At 43.0% G+C, this 20,354-nt stretch overlaps 1 protein-coding gene across 1 annotated transcript in view; it reads right to left on the bottom strand.

The window, feature by feature from the left end:
* Positions 1-4,870: 4,870 nt before the first annotated feature.
* The window catches only part of LOC138656928 (cytochrome P450 3A29-like), a 120,051-nt gene continuing 104,567 nt past the window's right edge, over positions 4,871-20,354 (bottom strand). Inside the window, exon 13 of the mRNA XM_069744280.1 lies at positions 4,871-7,706. Coding sequence (XP_069600381.1) covers positions 7,617-7,706 — 90 coding nt within the window. The 3' untranslated portion in view covers positions 4,871-7,616. The remainder of the gene's footprint in view (positions 7,707-20,354) is intronic.

Consider the following 20,354-nt stretch of genomic DNA (forward strand, 5'->3'; position numbering starts at 1 on the left):
TACCGATTCCCGATATCTTAAACATATCGGAGCTCGGTATCGGAATTCCGATTCCAGATCAGAAGATCGCCGACCTCATGGCCGACCCCACACAGGGGTCGGGTCGGGTTTCATGAAACCCGACTTTGCCAAAAGTCGGCGACTTCTGAATCTGGCCGACCCATTTCGCTCAACCCTAGTAATGTCCAAGTCATCTGAATAAGACCTGACGAGTTGCTCTTCTGCAGCCTTAAGCTCGTCTGAAGACAGTTCTTTCAGATGGCTAAAAAAGCTAAATTTGCTTGATATATCTTCACATGTAAAGCGCCATGGAATAAATGGCGCTATAAAAATGTATAATAATAATAATAATAATAATATGCTTGAAGACGTTGGTCAAGAGAAGTGATAAACTGATCAATGATAGGCAAGAAAGTTTCTGTTCTGTATTTTTCAGAAGGGCTGAGTTTTACATCTTCCATATGGCCATAATCCAATGGATTGAGACACACGTTTCTGTGCCTGTGTCGAGTTATCGTCTGAACATACTCAGATGAACCAGACAGCTCTTAGCCTTGCTTCTCATACATTTTGAAGGAGTCACGCTTTGATGCGACATAGTTTTTTAAGCTGGTCAGTGACGCCACAGCAGTGGACCTGTGTATACAGTATGGTACTGTGTAGGACAGGAGCTGCAAGAAAGATAGACAGACAGACAGACAGAGATCATACTCACCCACTGCGACACTGTGAAGACTGAACCACTTCACCTCATGATCTTCAGTGACTGAAGATCCAGAGTGAAGTCCTGCCGCTCTCCACGGTGGATAATCCTCTTCTTGCGCCGACATCGTGGCTCCTTCTTCTTTCTCGAAGGTAGCTGAACAAATTCTCATCTGATCTAATCTAAGGGAGCGATCATATAGCTGAATAGGTAGCGCCTAGAAGCTTCTGTTGGGATCGGAGAAGGCTGCCGTATGCCATAAGCTAAGCATTAGGTACAAGGAGGGTACTAAGGAAGTCTGGCTAGGCTAGCCAGGTCAGTGGATGCTGACGCAGGTCAGGTGCCATGACTCTGCCGCTCTGTGCCAGCCACTGAGATGTAGGACCGTAGCCAGGTCCCTACACTTTCAATAGTTTCTCTTTTGTTAAATGTTCCTTATCATTTGAAATGGTTCACAGCAGAGACGTGTATTTTACATGTTTTGAGATATTTATCCATATATTGGTGGGTGGCCCATGGCCCGGGCCCCTTGGGCCCCCATAAATCCGAGCCTGATGCTTTTTAAGTGTCCACTTAACATCTCATAATGACCCTGAGTCCCCAATATACAGCTTCTCTATATACTTGTCCAGTTTTGGGCACCGGTGCTCAGGAAGGATATAATGGAACTAGAGAGAGTACAAAGGAGGGCAACAAAATTAATAAAGGGGATGGGAGAACTACAATACCCAGATAGATTAGCGAAATTAGGATTATTTGGTCTAGAAAAAAGACGACTGAGGGGCGATCTAATAACATGTATAAGTATATAAGGGGACAATACAAATATCTCGCTGAGGATCTGTTTATACCAAGGAAGGTGACGGGCACAAGGGGGCATTCTTTGCGTCTGGAGGAGAGAAGGTTTTTCCACCAACATAGAAGAGGATTCTTTACTGTTAGGGCAGTGAGAATCTGGAATTGCTTGCCTGAGGAGGTGGTGATGGCGAACTCAGTCGAGGGGTTCAAGAGAGGCCTGGATGTCTTCCTGGAGCAGAACAATATTGTATCATACAATTATTAGGTTCTGTAGAAGGACGTAGATCTGGGTATTTATTATGATGGAATATAGGCTGAACTGGATGGACAAATGTCTTTTTTCGGCCTTACTAACTATGTTACTATGTTACTATGTTACTTTCTGATGGGTCCACAGCTCCATTATACACAGTATAATGGTCCCTGCATTAGTTCCCAAGCTATATATTGACCCCTGCATTAGTCCACAAGCTGTATAATAGCCCCTCCCTGCATTAGTCCACAAGTTGTATAATGACCCATGCTTAAGTTCCTAATTGCACTGTTTCAGAGCCCCACACACTGTGTATAAGGGTCCCCATTGTTTATGATACCCCCATATCACACTACAAGTTTTAATTAAAAAATTATATACTCACCTAATCCCGGATCCCAATGTGTCCATCAGCAGGGGAATGCACTGTGATTGCGCCGATGCACACACAGAATATCAGAGTCCCATCGCGGCGTGATGATGTGCACTTATACCCCTGGTGAAGCCACACATTTAGCGGGGATATGCATGGGGTCTGTACCCCTATCTGCCTCTTTTATTTTTACACAGGTGGCCTCCACATCTTTATCTTTTGATCCAACTACTAATTGTGCTGGTAGTATGCTACAGTTATTTATTTTTTCTAATTTTTGCTTATATTCTTTTCTTATTTATGCAAGTGCAACTGTATTTGTTGAAGTATTTCATTATTGTTAGTCATCAAGTTTATTGTGTCTGCTCAATTTAGGTTAGTGTTTTCTTGCTCTGTATATTTTTCACTCACAAGCACTGCATTACATTCAGTCAGACAAGTATATTGGCATGCTTTCTGTTAAATCTGATATTAACAGGCTGGGAAGGTCCATGGTTATTGGGTCTTTCCCAGCCTAAAAATACCAGTCTGAGTCACACTGCCTTCTGTGAGACTCAGCGACTTTGATGAGCAGTATAGTTACTGAAGTCACCGCTTTTCAGAGCTGCTGGGTCTCATGTAGCGCAGCATAAGGCCGGTTTCACACGTCAGTGGCTCCGGTACGTGAGGTGACAGTTTCCTCACGTACCGGAGCCACTGACACACGTAGACACATTAAAATCAATGCATCTGTTTAGATGTCATTGATTTTTTGCGGACCGTGTCTCCGTGTGCCAAACACGGAGACATGTCAGTGTTCGTGGGAGCGCACGTATTACACGGACCCATTAAAGTCAATGCGTCCGTGTAAAACACGTACCGCACACGGACAACGTCCGTGTGCAGTCCGTGTGCCGTGCAGGAGACAGCGCTACATTAAGCGCTGTCCCCCCCACTGGTGCTGAAGCCGCGATTCATATCTTCCCTGCAGCAGCGTTTGCTGTAGAGAAGATATGAATAATTGTGTTTAAAATAAAGATCTATGTGCCCTCCGCCCTCCCACCCCCTGTGTGCCCCCCCGCTGTTCTGAAAATGCTCACCCGGCTCCCTCGCTGGCGCTGCTTCCTGTTCTGGCCGCATCTTCTACTGTATCAGCGGTCACGTGGTCATGATTACAGTCATGAATATTCATTACTGTAAATGAGCGGCCCCACGTGACCGCATACAGGAGAAGATGCGGCCAGAACAGGAAGCAGCGCCGGCGAGGGAGCGAGCCGGGTGAGTATTTTCAGAACAGCGGGGGGGCGCACAGGGGGTGGCAGGACAGGGTTGGCACATAGATCTTTATTTTAAACACAATTATTCATATCTTCTCTACAGCAAACGCTGCTGCAGGGAAGATATGAATGGGGCTTCAGCACCAGATGCTGGTATGTGTGGTACCCAGCACGGTGCGTGTGGTACCCAGTGGGCACACGGGCGGCACACGTGTGCCACACTGATGTGCCACAGAAACGTAGGGGCACATGGACACGGATAATTCCGGTACCGATTTTTTCCGGTACCAGAATTATCTGGACGTGTGAGACTGACCTTAGCCAGTGATTCTAATGAGCGGTGATATCACTATCTGGCGACTGTGAATAGCAGTAACGTTACTGCTATTCAGAGTTGCCGGGGCCAGATTCGGCTAATGCTGGACTATGTCAGACCTGAATGGGAACATGTTTTGTTTTAGGAAATTGGTGAGCGAAGGATAATGTATTGGTTTTTTTTTCTCTCTCTTTTTATGTTTTTCAGGTACCAATTGGTGGACTATGTTAGATTCAGTGGACGATGGCAGACCCGAGCAGCTTTTTTATGTTATACATTGGTGAACCGTTGAAAGTGTTGGGAGTGTTTTTTCTAATAAAATACATTTTTTCTGTATGTGTGATTTTTTTTTTGATTACCATTACCTTGATTGTGAACGTACCAGGGCCAATGTGAAGAGTCGGGCAAAGTGCCAGAATTGGCGCATCTAATGTGATGTGCTACTTCTGGGGCATCTGCGGGCTGGTATTTTTAGGTTCGGAGGGGCCTAATAATCATGGACCCTCCCAGACTGAAAGTATCCGGTCACAGCTGTCTGCTTTACCTTTGTTGGTTATAAAAAAAAATAGGGGAGAAGCCCATGTCTTTTTTTAATTATTTATTAGGTTAAACAAGGCTAAACACCCTTTAGTGCAAGCTTATTATATGTAGCAGGCTTGTGAACTTATATATCTACAGGACATCTATCTATTCTAGCTATCTATTCAATATATCTATCTATTCTGAGTGTTCTTACTGTGAATTTACTGTACTTGGCTGATGTGTGCGTAAAAATATGATTACCAATGTCAGTATGAGTACGCAGATACCAAACATGAATAGTTTTTTTTTTATTTAAGTGTTGATAGCAAATTCAGAAATTTATATATGAAAAAAAACTTTGCTTGAGTCGCCATTTTCCGAGACCCATAACATTTGCATTTTTCTGGATATGGCGCACCGTGAGGGCTTACTTTTTGAGCGGAAATTTTTACTAATACCAGTTTGGGGTAGATTCGATGTTTTGATCGCGTCTTATTGCATCTTACGTTAATTGCATAACACCGAAACTATGGGTGTGTACAGAGACCATAATCCCTCCAGAAAATGGTGAACTCCCAAATGAATATACAATGTAATGGAGTAATGACCCCCAGAAATGGATTACACTAAAATATCAGCCATTTGGGAATTTTAAAGATAAACAATCAATTTTATTACAAATCTGAAAAAGATAAAAAGTATATGTATACCAATGGACAGACAGAAAGATCCAATCACATAATTTCAAAAAATAGAAACAGAGGGCACCACTGATGAATAATCAAACGAAAGGGTATTTCCTGAAGCATTCTACATGGCAATAGATTAAATAGAAGAGAGAAAGATGCATGCTGAAAAAGTAGGGAACACCCCAAAATAGGTTTTATTAATGTAAACAACAACACATCACATGCAATGGGACGGACTAATAAAAATAATTAAAAAAAACAAAGAATGGTTCAATGACTAATTACACCCATAAAATGGCAATAACCAACCTCCACTAAATTTAATTGGCAATATATCAGTATATGGTTCCAATAAAAAAGTAAAGATTTATAGGAAACAGAATATTCATATGCAATGTTATTATATGCTTAAACCAATAAACCCATAGATGTACAAAAGCGCACAGCATGAAACAGCCAAACGCTAAATGCCCCTATTCATAGCACCATGTTATAACTCAATAAGTAAACAGATAGTAGCTCAGCAAATAGTACTAAAGTTCAGAAGGTACAGCTAGTTATAGGTTGTATGAAGGTTAACCAGAAGAATTATTGTCCCAAAAATAGAAAAGGTTGTAGAAAACATAGAAAATGTTGTATGCAAGAAATCCTTGCTTGCAAATAGATAGCATCTGCGGGGAATGATCAGGGTTCAAACCTGCTGATATACGGATGTAAAATTTCTCTCTGGAGCCATATTGGAAGGAGCAGACCCCACGCGTATCGCCACCAACATCCTTGGCTTCTTCAGGGGACCTGTCTTAACTGATGCTAACTATTTGCATATCTATAGTGATTGAATCATTCTTTGTTTTTATTTAATTGCTTATATTAGTCTGTCTCGTTGCATGTGATGTGTTGTTGTTTGCATTAATAAAAACTATTTTTCAATTTTTGGAAGTTTTCCACCAAATACAGTATGAATTATCAATGTACTCAGGAGAAATTCCACAACAAATTGAACAGTCCATTTTCTCCTGTTACCCTTGTGAAAATAAAAAACTTGGGACAAAACCAACATTTTTGTGGAAAAAAGTTACATTTTCATTTTTTCCTTCCACATTGCTATACATTTTGTGAAGAACCTGAAGGGTTAATAAACTTTTTGTATGTGGTTTTGAACACTTTAAGGGGTACAGTTTTTGCAATGGTGTCACTTTTGGATATTTTCTTTCATATAGGCCCCTCAAAGTCACTTCAAATGGTCACTACAAAAATTGGTTTTGTAAATTTTTGTTGGAAAATTGAAAAAATTGTTTCTAACCACTCTAGACTCCTAACAAAAAAAATTATGTTTTAAAAATGGTGCAAATGTAAAATAGACATGTGGGAAATGTTATTTATTAACTATGTTGCATCATATAACTATCTAGTTTAAGAGCATAAAAATTTTAAAATTGAAAAATTTTCAACGAAATATCAGGCTAAAATTTACCACTATGGCCGGGATCACACATGCGAGAAATACGTCCGAGTCTCGCATGGTAATACCCGGCATTGCCGCCGTCACTCACGAGCGGAGCGTGTTGCTGCATGTATTGCTATGCGGCCGACGCTCCGCTCCTGAGTGACGGCGGCAATGCCGGGTATTACCATGCGAGACTCGGACGTATTTCTCACATGTGTGATCCCGGCCTAACATGAAGTACAATGTGTTGCAAAAATACATTTTCAGAATCATTGGGATCTGTTGAATCGTTCCAGAGTTATTACCACATAGGCTGCCGTCACACTAGCAGTATTTGGTCAGTATTTTACATCAGTATTTGTAAGCCAAAACCAGGAGTGGGTGATAAATGCAGAAGTGGTGCATATGTTTCTATTATACTTTTCCTCTTTTTGTTCCACTCCTGGTTTTGGCTACAAATACTGATGTAAAATACTGACCAAATACTGTTAGGGTATGTTTCCACGTGCAGGAAACGCTGCGTGTCTGACGCTGCATAGAGCCGCAGCGTCAGACACGCAGCGTCCAGATGTTACAGCATAGTGGAGGGGTTTTAATGAAATCCCGTCTCCACTATGCGTGGTAACACGCACGCGGCAGCCCTGCGACTCTGGACATGCTGCGCGTCTTTTCAGATCGCAGCATGTCCGTATATCTTGCGGCGACGCTGCGTCGCCGCAAGATATAGCACAGGGCCCTATGCGATGGGTGCGATGATGCCGGATGTGTGCTGTGAAGACATTCGGCATCAACGCGTCCCAGAAGGGGGCGGGGCTTAGCGCAGAGCGGCAAAGCCGCTCCGACGATACCGCTGGCCATCCTGATCGTGGACACATACCCTTAGTGTGACGGCAGCCATAAAGTGACACTGATAAGAATTGTAAAATTTGGCCAGGTCAGAAATGGTTTGGGGGTGAAGGGGTTAAATAATTTTACAAAAGATCAATATTATTTATTTTCCTTATAGTAATCAGAGCTTGGTTAGTGATGTGTAGCTGATAACAACTAGTTCTACAATTTCAGAATAGATCAGTAAGTGGCTATAAGAAGCTTTACACATGTGCTGCTACTAACTGTACATGCTGCAGTTAGAAACAATGACATTTTATGACAGCGGTAATGAAATATTTTCTGATTATAGTGTATTCCAGACAACTCATTTGTACTCTTTTTAGTATCGATATTGGTGTCCCACACATAGCGGTCTTCGGAATCTAACTTTAAGTCTTCGGGGCTTCTCTAGGCACGAGGTTGAGTATAATAGGTTTTGTTGTCTTTAGGAATCCTCGGGTGTCAATTTCCAGAGGGATCTGTAAAATTAAAATTTTCAGGTTAAGGGTAAGTTCACATGAGAGTATAAAAAATTATTTATATTTTCATCCAGAAAAGTCGGACAATTTATTTTTCATTTATCCATGTGCAGTCCATATAGAATCCGTTTTTTTACAGCAGCTATTAATCATTTACAAAACCATTTACAGTTTCCTATAATACAGAATGGTAATGTAGCCTAAAAAAGGACGCCATACTGTGGCTCAATATGGCATATGATGATTTTTTTTATGCACCCATAGACTTGAAAGAACAAGTATAATCCTATTTTCGCAAGAAACTAGTCCATGATGCTATTTGTTTCACATGCAGTGAAAAACAAAATCGCTTATCTTCACTGGTTCATTAAATAACATGGATAGGGATGTGTAAAACCTTTCCAGGTATATCTTTTTGTCTGTATTTGATGCTCCCTTGCTGTGAAATTCATATATAAATTCATATGCAAATTAGCATTGCAAGTGCCCTGGTGGGCAAAAGTGATGAGCGAGTGTGTTTGTTGCTCGGGTTTTTTCGAGCATGCTCAGGTGATTTCCGAGTATTTTGGCGTGCTCGTAGATTATGTTTATGTCCCTGCAGCTCCATGATTTGCGGCCGCTAGACAGCCTGAATACATGTGGGGATTCTCTAACAAACAGGCAATCCCTGCATGTGTTCAGGCTATCTAGCAGCTGCAAATCATGCAGCTGCGGGGACTCAAACATAATCTATGAGCACGCCCAAGATATTCGGAGAACACCCGAGCATGCTTGGAAAACCCGAGTAATGAGCACACTCGCTCATCACTAGTGGGCATATAAGTACAGTTGCAGTCCCCAGCTCCTATTTGCTTCCCCTTCCGGCATTAGCCCCCAGGTACATCTGTAGAATAAAACATAACCCTAGCCTACAATACTTATGCTTGCCTAAAACAAATCTTACTGACATATTACCATTATTCTCAAACTGTTTCTCAGGAGCGCACTGCTCCCTTGCCTCCCGCTTGCCAGGGGGATTAACCGTACAGGCTGGCAGCAAGAATGTGCCACTAGCCTGAACTGCGCACTCTCCTATTTTCCAAGTAGAGGCAGATTTACTACTATAGTATTAGGCTGGGTTCACATTGCGTTCACAGCAGCCCGTTCAACACATACGTTAATGGGCAGCTGTTAACGCAAGTGCCGGTATGGTAGTGCGCTAGTGCAGACAGAGCATCTGCTAACTCTATCTGCGCTAGCAGTGAGGGACCCGGAAATGCCCATTGTGGGCTTGCGCTAGCGATGCGTCCGACATTGGATTCATTGGCGGCGTTAACGGACTGCGGTTCAACGCAATGTGAACCCAGCCTTAGGGTAAGGCTGCCATCACGCTAGCAGTATTTGGTCAGTATTTTACCTCAGTATTTGTAAGCCAAAACCAGGAGTGGAACAATTAGAGGAAATGTATAATAGAAACATATGCACCACATTTATCACCCACTCCTGGTTTTGGCTTACAAATACTGATGTACAATACTGACCAAATACTGCTAGTGTGATGGCAACCTAAGGAAGGGACACCAGATCCAGCAATCTGACCAGCTTTAAATCAGTGCTTGCAAGATCTAAAACAGGTGAAGACGGAATTAGATTCTCTCATATGACACTCTGATTAAACTTTATCAGAGTGTCAGCATAGTGTAATCATCTGAGAGAATCGAATCACATTGCGAGGAGAAGATGGAGAACAAAATTTGTCCATTGTGTCAGTGTGCGGAAATCGGACTGCACTCAGATATCATCCAAATGCACTCCGATGATTTCCACTCTTTGACTTGCATGTGTAAGCAGATGACCGGATGCAACATGCAGGCAGGGACAAGGCAGAAGTACCGTAATCAATTAAACTGTTTATTTCTCTAGGGTGGCAGGAAATTGTAGTAACTATAGTAACAGTGAATAATACAAAGCAACTTAATTACAATGTGAAATATGCAAAAAAGATATACAATTAATCCTCAGGATCACTCTAAGTATTGCAACAGTCTTTTGTTATATAGTCTTCTAACTTTCTAACAGGGGTAATGATCCCGGTACTATGAGAATGACTGTACTGTTTCTTCCTTATCACTGGCTACGCTAGGCTGCTAGGCTGCAAGTCCTCCTAACAAAGTCTAACAAGGCTCGTTGAGCCACCCACGCTTCAACCAGCCCCTGCCCTGTCTCCTGTTCACCACCACAATTGTCCACCCCCGAACATAGTTTCCTCACTGATCTTTGGTGCTTGACGATTCCCCTGTACCTGGTGGGATGAGGCCTGGGTCTCGGCTCTTGACTGGCATTGTCTGGGCCTCCAGATCTCGACCAGGTCTGGTCTATGGGCCTTGATAAGCATAGTATGGTTTCCAAAGCTTGCCTGGTGCAGATCTGGTCTCTGGGCTTTGACCGGCACAGTCTGTGTTCCAGAGCTTGCCTGGCACAGGTCTGGTCTCTGGGCCTTGACTGGCATCATCTGGGTTCTGGAGCTTGTGTGGCCCCGCATGGGTTCTGCTTCCAGGCACACCATTGTCCGCTGGTTCATGTATCCTGCCACGGCCTGACCCCCCGACCTCAGTGTCTTACTCGACACTGACGTCTCTTCTCTTGGTGCCAAATCTACTCCTGTTCTGGCGCGCTGAACTTTTATACCAGGGAACTACATCATCAAGGTCATCTGTCTCGGTGCTCCTTCCACACTTGTGCCTGCAGAAACTCTTCCGCAGGGTCCCGTTTGGAAAGTAAATGGTAGTCCTCGCACAAAAATGAAGCACAGCACTCGGAATTCTCATCCTTTATGTCACACCCTCTTACAGATGGCCGACATGGCATGCAATCCGATAATAGGATCAAACCTGCACATACTTTTCCTCAGATAATCTCGGTCCTAGGAAAAAATAGGACATCTGACCGGGCCCACATAATAACATTGATTTTAGTGCAATCGCCGAATCGCACACGGACAAAAGATATGGTGGTGTGAGCGAGCCCTAAAGAAATTTACTGTGGAGGTGGCCATTAACCTAGGGAACAAGCTATAAATTATAGAATTACTAGTTGGCCCGTGCAAAATTTTTCACATTGGTTATCAGGGGCGCCGACAATTTCTGCAAAATCAAGCTGGTCAAATGTAAATGTATTTAATGAGATGATGAACACAGAGAGATATGCGTCTCAATGACGTATATACGCTGCTCAAAAAAATAAAGGGAACACTTAAACAACAGAATATAATTCCAAGTAAATCAAACTTCTGTGAAATCAAGCTGTCCACTTAGGAAGCAACACTGTTTGACAATCAATTTTACATGCTGTTGTACAAATGGAATAGACAACAGATGGAAATTATTGGCAATTATCAAGACAAACTCAATAAAAGAGTAGTTCTGCAGGTGGGGACCACAGACCACATCTCAGTACCAATGCTTTCTGGCTGATGTTTGGTCACTTTTGAAAGTTGGTTGTGTTTTCACACTCGTGGTAGCGTGAGACAGACTCTACAACCTACACAAGTGGCTCAGGTAGTGCAGCTCATTCAGGATGGCACATCAATGCGAGCTGTGGCAAGAAGGTTTGCTGTGTCTGTCAGCGTAGTGTCCAGAGGCTGGAGACACTACCAGGAGACAGGCCAGTACACCAAGAGACGTGGAAGGGGTCGTAGGAGGGCAACACCTCAGCAGCAGGACCACTACATCAGCCTTTGTGCAAGGAGGAAGAGGATCAGCACTGCCAGAGCCCTGCAAAATGACCTCCAGCAGGCCGCATGTGCATGTGTCTGCACAAACGGTTAGAAACCGACTCCATGAGGATGGTCTGAGTGCCTGGCGTCCACAGATGGGGGTTGAGCTCACAGCCAAACACCATGCAGGACGCTTGGCATTTGCCACAGAATATTAGGATTGGCAAATTTGCCACTGGTGCCCTGTGCTCTTCACAGATGAAAGCAGGTTCACAGTGAGCACATGTGACAGATGTGACAGAGTCTGGAGACACCATGGAGAGCGATCTGCTGCCTGCAACGTCCTTCAGCATGACCGGTTTGGCAGTGGGTCAGTAATGGTGTGGGGTGGCATTTCTTTGGAGGGCCGCACAGCCCTCCATGTGCTCGCCAGAGGTAGCCTGTCATTAGGTACCGAGATGAGATCCTCAGACCCCTTGTGAGACCATATGCTGGTGCAGTTGGCCCTAGGTTCCTCCAAATGCAGGACAATGCCAGACATCATGTGGCTGGAGTGTGTCAGCAGTTCCTGCAAGATGAAGGCATTGAAGATATGGACTGGCCCGCTCGTTCCCCAGACCTAAATCTGATTGAACACATTTGAGACATCATGTCTCACACCATCCACCAACGTCACACCACAGACTGTTAAGGAGTTGGCGGATGCTTTAGTCCAGGTCAGGGAGGAGATCCATCCGCCGTCTCATCAGGAGCATGCCCAAGCATTGTGTGGAAGATCATACAGGCACGTGGAGGCCACACTCACTACTGAGCATCATTTCCTTGTCTTGAGGCATTTCCACTGAAGTTGGATCAGCTTATAACTTCATTTTCCACTTTGATTTTGAGCATCATTCCAACTCTAGACCTCCGTGGGAAATTAGTTGTGATTTACATTGATCATTTTTAGGTTTTGTTGTTCTCAACACATTCGACTATGTAATGAATAAAGATTTACAACTGGAAAATTTCATTCAGTGATAACTAGGATGTGGGATGTTAGTGTTCCCTTTATTTTTTTGAGCAGTATATACAGTGCCTTGCGAAAGTATTCAGCTCCCTGGAACTTTTCAACCTTTTCCCACATATCATGCATCAAACATTAAAAGATACCAAATGTAAATTTTTGGTGAAAAATCAACAAGTGGAACACAATTGTGAAGTTGAACGAAATTTATTGGTTATTTTAAATTTTTGTGGAAATTCAAAAACTGAAAAGTGGGGCGTGAAATATTATTCGGCCTCTTTATTTTCAGTGCAGCTAACTCACTCCAGAAGTTCATTGTGGATCTCTGAATGATACGATGTTGTCCTAAATGCCTGATAAATATAATCCACCTGTGTGTAATCAAGTCTCCGTATAAATGCACCTGCTCTGTGAGGGTATGTGCACATGCTGCGGAGAGGTGTGCGGAATTTTCCTCACTGATTTTGGTAAATCCGCAGGTAAACCGCACTGCGGATTTACTGCGGAATTACCACAGATTTTCTGCATTTTTTTCGGCAGATTCCACCTGCGGTTTTACATCTGCAGATTCCTATTGAGGAGCAGGTGTAAACTGCTGCGGAATCCGCACAAAGAATTCACATTCTGTGGAATATAAACCGCTGCATTTCCGTATGTTTTTTTCCCGCAGCATGTGCACTGCGGATTTTGTTTTCCATAGGTTTACATGGTACGGTAAACTCATGGAAATCTTCTGCAGATCCGCAGCAAAATCCGCAGCATGTGCACATACCCTGATAGTCTCAGGGTTCTGTTTGAAGCACAGAGAGCATCATGAAGACCAAGGAACACAACAGGCTGGTCCGTGATACTGTTGTGGAGAACGGTAAGGAAACACGGCACTCAGTAGATATGAGGGTTGGCGGTGCTCAAGTAGGGTGTCCACCCCGTATATTAAAGATGAATGAAACTTGGCACTCAATTTTTTAGAAGAAAAGCTTCTTAGTTTATTGATGCATCCAGACCAACAAAACCGCTAAACGTTTTCGGTCCACACCGGACCTTCGTCAGAGCGTTTCTTAGACATTGACTGGATGAGGAAGCTAATGAGCGTCAGCCAGAGCACGGGATATAGGAGCTGCAGTCTGCTGCAGGATCACAAAGGAAGGTGAAGCGCCAGAGGAGAGGCACAAAGCCTGGAGGGAGTAACGGCGCTGGATCCTGAGCGCTAGTAGTGCAGAGCAGAGGAGAGCGACGCTCTGACGAAGGTCCGGTGTGGACCGAAAACGTTTAGCGGTTTTGTTGGTCTGGATGCATCAATAAACTAAGAAGCTTTTCTTCTCAAAAATTGAGTGCCAAGTTTCATTCATCTTTAACTGTTGTGGAGAAGTTTAAAGCTGGATTTGGATACAAAATGATTTTCAAAATTTTAAACATCCCAAGGAACACTGTGCAAGCGATCATATTGAAATGGAAGGAGTATCACACCACTGCAAATCTATCAAGACCCGGACTTCCCTCTAAACTTTCATCTCAAACAAGGAGAAGACTGATCAGAGATGCAGCCAAGAGGCCCATGATCACTCTGGATGAACTGCAGAGATCTACAGCTGAGGTGGGACAGTCTGTCCATAGGACAACTATCAGTCGTATTAATCGTAGCAGGTCCATTACCCCTCCACAGAGAGAGAGAAATTTAGTCTAAGAAGAGTTTTCACAGCTACCCATTCAGATGACAACATTTAGTCTCAGCGAGGAAAGGAAAGTGTAGGACCTGGTATACGAGAGATGCCCTAATGTGGCTACCAGGTACACATGAATTGGCCAATTTATGCGCTAAACGCTCTCATTTTTTCATATTTCTAGTGCAGTAATGCAGTTCTACTTTCATGTTTCATGTTTGCATGTTTTAGCGCTACAGTGTGCTGCCTTATTTATTTGACTGTGTACGAATTGGTGACTCTAGGTTCAGCACCTGTTCACACTTGATCTATGTTTGGATGTGACGGTCAGTTTTTTGAAACTATCAGTCGTACACTGCACAAATCTGGCCTTTATAGAAGAGTGGCAAGAAGAAAGCCATTTCTCAAAGATATCCACAAAAAGTGTTGTTTAAAGTTTGCAACAAGCCACCTGGGAGACACACCAAACATGTGGAAGAAGGTGCTCTAGTCAGATGAAACCAAAATCTAACTTTTTGGCACCAATGCCAAACGATGTTTGGTGTAAAGGCAACACAGCTCATCACCCTGAACACACCATCCCCACTGTCAAAGATGGTGGTGGCAGCATCATGGTTAGGGCCTGCTTTTCATCAGCAGGGACAGGGAAGATGGTTAAAATTAATGGGAAGATGGATGGAGCCAAATACAGGACCATTCTTGAAGAAAACCTGTTTGAGTCTGCAAAAGACCTGAGACTGGGACGGAGATTTGTATTCCATCAAGACAATCATCCCAAACATAAAGCAAAATCTACAATGGAATGGTTCACAAATAAACGTATCCAGGTGTTAGAATGGCCAAGTCAAAGTCCAGACCTCATTCCAATCGAGAATCTGTGGAAAGAGCTGAAAACTGCTGTTCACAAACGATCTCCATCAAACCTCACTGAGCTCGAGCTGTTTGCCAAGGAAGAATGGGCAAGAATTTCAGTCTCTTGATGCACAAAACTGATAGAAACATACCCCAAGCGACTTGCAGCTGTAATCGCAGCAAAAGGTGGCGCAACAAAGTATTAAGTTAAAGGGGCAGAATAATATTGCACGCCTCACTTTTCAGTTTTTGAATTTCCACAAAAATTTAAAATAACCAATAAATTTCATTCAACTTCACAATTGTGTTCCACTTGTTGTTGATTCTTCATCAAAAATTTACATTTGGTATCTTTATGTTTGAAACATGATATGTGGGAAAAGGTTGAAAAGCTCCAGGGAGCCGAATACCTTCACAAGGCAGTGTATATATATATATATATATATATATATATATATATATATATATATATATATATATATATATATATATATAGATATATATAGATAGAGAGAGAGAGAGAGAGAGAGAGAGAGAGAAAGAAAGAGAGAGAGAGAGAGAGAGAGAGAGAGAGAGAGAGAGACTGTATATATGTTTTCACGAATATTTGAGCCCATGGGTCCATTATATGTCCATTTTGCGAGCCGGCGAGAAAGTCTCGCCATACGGATGTCACACAGATGCTGACATGCGAGAAAATCTCATCCTCGCACTGCACATGGATGATATATGGATCACTGTTCAGGGAACATTTCTGCGATTGTCGTCCGTGTAAAACGGACCGATTTTTTATATGTTGTGTGTGACTCCAGCCTAAAGGAGATCTCCCAACATTAAACATAATGGTATTTTATTTATTGATCAGAAAGGGTCTGATTGTCAGAACCTTGCAAGAGAACAGGGGCAGCAGCATGTTTTTCCCTCCACAGCACCACTGTCATCTATCTGCAGTGCAGGGAAGTGCAATGCAGCACTATATATGTGAACGGAGCAGCTCCCTGTACAGCAGTGCCACATTGACAGTAAAAATGATGAACAAGAATTGACCCCATAACAGAGCGTATTTACACCATTGTGTAATAGTTGGGAATATCCCTTTAAAAAAAAGTAATATCTGCAGATTATTTTGCCTTTTTTTTCCCTAAGGTTGGATTTTTTTCTTTTAATTTTTGCAAGGCTGTTTCCACCAATCTCTCCCATCAGGAAACAATGTACAGTATGAGTTATGTCAATGCTGCAGCTTTTACTTGGAACCAAAGGTGACTCCAGGTCACCAATAAGCTGCAACCTTAGAAGGAAGATAGACTTTTCAATGACTGTCCAATAATATGGAAAATCTGATGGTTCAGTACCTGTCCGGTCCCTTTTAGGCTGCATTCATTTATATCTTCAGTTATAAAGCTTACGTCTTAAACAGGTAAAGTTTTACTTTTATTCTACTTCCACATATGTAGCAAATATTTTATATGTACCTGCCTGAAATCGGCTGGGCAAGGAGTTCGGCAAGCAGAAAAGCCCCCAAGGCAAATGTTAGGATTTGTTTCAGCCTTGTGGTATTGTGCTTTGGGGTGGCGTGGGGCCACCTGCAGGTCATTTTTCCTTACTGCAGTTTTATGAAAATTAATGTTTAGTGTGTATTTTGTGATCACATGGTGGATGTGTGGTTTGAATGGCTATTGTCTTGCTGAAGGGGGCAAGTTTACCTTTCAAATGGTATATCACTTGTGTGTGTGGGTGCAGTATGAACAGAGATACAAAGTAATCACCGAAAAAGAGTGTTTTGAAATAATATAGAAGGATTGATCCCTAGAGGATTTGTAAGAAGAGAGCATGAAGAATTATGCGACTTGTTTGGACTTTCTGTCCTTGACTCCTTGAAAAAGCCATTACCAGGCGAAACGTGCGTTGGAGGAAACTGGATATTATTGGGTATGGACTTTATAATGCAATAAGATTTTTTCCTTTATCCTATTATTGTTGCCTTATTGACTTTTGAATGCAGGTTTGCAAATATATAGGCTATATTTTAATGGGTTCTCTTGATAAATATATCAGTTTATGACTGTGTCCATGTACCCACTCCAGTTATTGCACTGGGGGTTTTTCTTATTCTGTTGTTAGGTTGTCCCCCCTTTTTTAAATGTACATTTGTATTTTAATATTAGTAATAAAATTTCATATTTTTATTATAATATGTTTGTATTGGCATTTTTTCACCCTATTCTTTTGAGAAGGTTATTGTAATACTATAGGGTGATATCCTATGTTTAATCAATTATGAGTTAATTTTGATTTGTTGTTGTCCACTTAGGAAGCAACACTGTTTGACAATCAATTTCACATGCTGTTGTGCAAATGGAATAGACAACAGATGGAAATTATCGGCAATTATCAAGACACCTCAATAAATGAGTGGTTCTGCAGGGGGGGACCACAGACCACATCTCAGTACCAATGCTTTCTGGCTGATGTTTTGGTTACTTTTGAATGTTGGTTGTGCTTTCACACTTGTGGTAGCATAAGACAGACTCTACAACCCACACAAGTGGCTCAGGTAGTGCAGCTCATCCAGGATGGCACATCAATGCGAGGTGTGGAAAGAAGGTTTGCTGTGTTTGTCAGAGTAGTGTCCAGAGGCTGGAAGCACTACCAGAAGACATGCCAGTACATCAGTAGACATCGAGGGGGCTGTAGGAGGGCAACAACCCAGCAACAGGACCGCTACCTCAACCCTTGTGCAAGGAGGAAGAGGATCAGCACTGCCAGAGCCCTGCAAAATGACCTCCAGCAGGCCACAAATGTGCATGTGTCTGCACAAATGGTTAGAAACTGACTCCATGAGGATGGTCTGAGTGCCCGATGTCCACAGATGGGGGTTGTGCTCACAGCCCAACACCGTGCAGGACGCTTGGCATTTGCCACAGAACACCAGGATTGGCAAATTCGCCACTGGCGCCCTGTGCTCTTGACAGATGAAAGCAGGTTCACACTGAGCACATGTGACAGACGTGACAGAGTCTGGAGACACCGTGGAGAGCGATCTGCTGCCTGCAACGTCCTTCATCATGACCAGTTTGGCAGTGGGTCAGTAATGGAGTGGGGTGGCATTTCTTTGGAGGGCCGCACAGCCCTCCATGTGCTCGCCAGAGATAGTCTGATTGCCATTAGGTATGAAGAGGAAATCTTCAGACCCCTTGTGAGACCATATGCTTGTGCGGTTGGCCCTGGGTTCCTCCTAATGCAGGACAATGCCAGACATCATGTGGCTGGAGTGTGTCAGAAGTTCATGCATTGAAGCTATGGACTGGCCCGCCCATTCCCCAGACCTGAATCAGATTGAACACATCTGGGACATCATGTCTCACACCATCCATCAATGTCACATTGCACCACAGACTGTCCAGGAGTTGGCGGATGCTTTAGTCCAGGTCTGGGAGGAGATCCCTCAGGAGACCATCCGCCGTCTCATCAGGAGCATGCCCAGGCATTGTATGGAGATCATACAGGCAAGTGGAGGCCACACACACACTCCGGAGAATCATTTCCTTGTTTTGAGGCATGTCCACTGAAGTTGAATCAGGCTGTAACTTGATTTTCCACTTTGATTTTGAGTATCGTTCCAATTCCAGGCGTCCATTTTTTAATAAATTTTATTTCCATTGATGATTTTTGTGTAATTTTGTTGTCAGCACATTCAACTTTGTACATAAAAAAGTATTCAATGAGAATATTTAATCCATTCAGATCTAGGATGTGTTATTTAAGTGTTCCCTTTATTTTTTTCAGCAGTGTGTATATATATATATATATATATATATATATATATACAGTACAGACCAAAAGTTTGGTCACACCTTCTCATTTACACTGAAGGTATCAAAGATATGAATTAACACATGTGGAATTGTATACTTAACAAAAAAGTGTGAAATAACCGAAATTATATCTTATGTTCTAGGTTCTTCAAAGTGGCCACCTTTTGCTTTGATGACTGCTTTGCACACTCTTGACATTCTCTTGATGAGCTTCAAGAGGTAGTTACCGGGAATGGTCTTCCAACAATCTTGAAGGAGTTCCCAGAGATGCTTAGCACTTGTTGGCCCCTTTGCCTTCACTCTGCGGTCCAGCTCACCCCAAACTATCTCAATTGGGTTCAGGTCTGGTGACTGTGCAGGCCAGGTCATCTGGCGTAGCACCCCATCACTCTCTTTCTTGGTCAAATAGCCCTTACACAGCCTGGAGGTGTGTTTGGGGTCATTGTCCTGTTGAAAAATAAATGATGGTCCAACTAAACGCAGGCCAGATGGAATAGCATGCCGCTGCAAGATGCTGTGGTAGCCATGCTGGTTCAGTATGCCTTCAATTTTGAATAAATCCCCAACAGTGTCACCAGCAAAGCATCCCCACACATCACACCTCCTCCATGCTTCATGGTGGGAACCAGGCTTGTAGAGTCCATCCGTTCACCTTTTCTGCGTCGCACAAAGACTCCGTGGTTGGAACCAAAGATCTCAAATTTGGACTCATCAGACCAAAGTACAGATTTCCACTGGTCTAATGTCTATTCCTTGTGTTCTTTAGCCTAAACAAGTCTCTTCTGCTTGTTGCCTGTCCTTAGCAGTGGTTTTCTAGCAGTTATTTTACCATGAAGGCCTGCTGCACAAAGTCTCCTCTTAACAGTTGTTGTAGAGATGTGTCTGCTGCTAGAACTCTGTGTGGCATTGACCTGGTCTCTAATCTGAGCTGCTGTTAATCTGCTATTTCTGGGGCTGGTTACTCGGATAACCTTATCCTCAGAAACAGAGGTGACTCTTGGTCTTCCTTTCCTGGGGTGGTCCTCATGTGAGCCAGTTTCTTTATAGCGCTTGATGGTTTTTGCCACTGCACTTGGGGACACTTTCAAAGTTTTCCCAATTTTTCGGACTGACTGACCTTCATTTCTTAAAGTAATGATGGCCACTTGTTATTCTTTACTTAGCTGCTTTTTTCTTGCCATAATACAAATTCTAACAGTCTATTCACTAGGACTATCAGCTGTGTATCGACCAGACTTCTGCTCAACACAACTGATGGTCCCAACCCCATTTATAAGGCAAGAAATCCAACTTATTAAACCTGACAGGGCACACCTGTGAAGTGAAAACCATTCCCGGTGACTACCTCTTGAAACTCATCAAGAGAATGCCAAGAGTGTGCAAAGCAGTCATCAAAGCAAAAGGTGGCTACTTTGAAGAACCTAGAATATAAGACATAATTTCAGTTGTGTCACAATTTTTTGTTAAAGGGACTCTGTCACCTGAATTTGGCGGGACTGGTTTTGGGTCATATGGGCGGAGTTTTTGGGTGTTTGATTCACCCTTTCCTTACCCGCTGGCTGCATGCTGGCTGCAATATTGGATTGAAGTTCATTCTCTGTCCTCCATAGTACACGCCTG

This window comes from Ranitomeya imitator, chromosome 1 (genome assembly GCF_032444005.1).
Source record: "Ranitomeya imitator isolate aRanImi1 chromosome 1, aRanImi1.pri, whole genome shotgun sequence".
NCBI classification, from domain to species: Eukaryota; Metazoa; Chordata; class Amphibia; order Anura; family Dendrobatidae; genus Ranitomeya; species Ranitomeya imitator.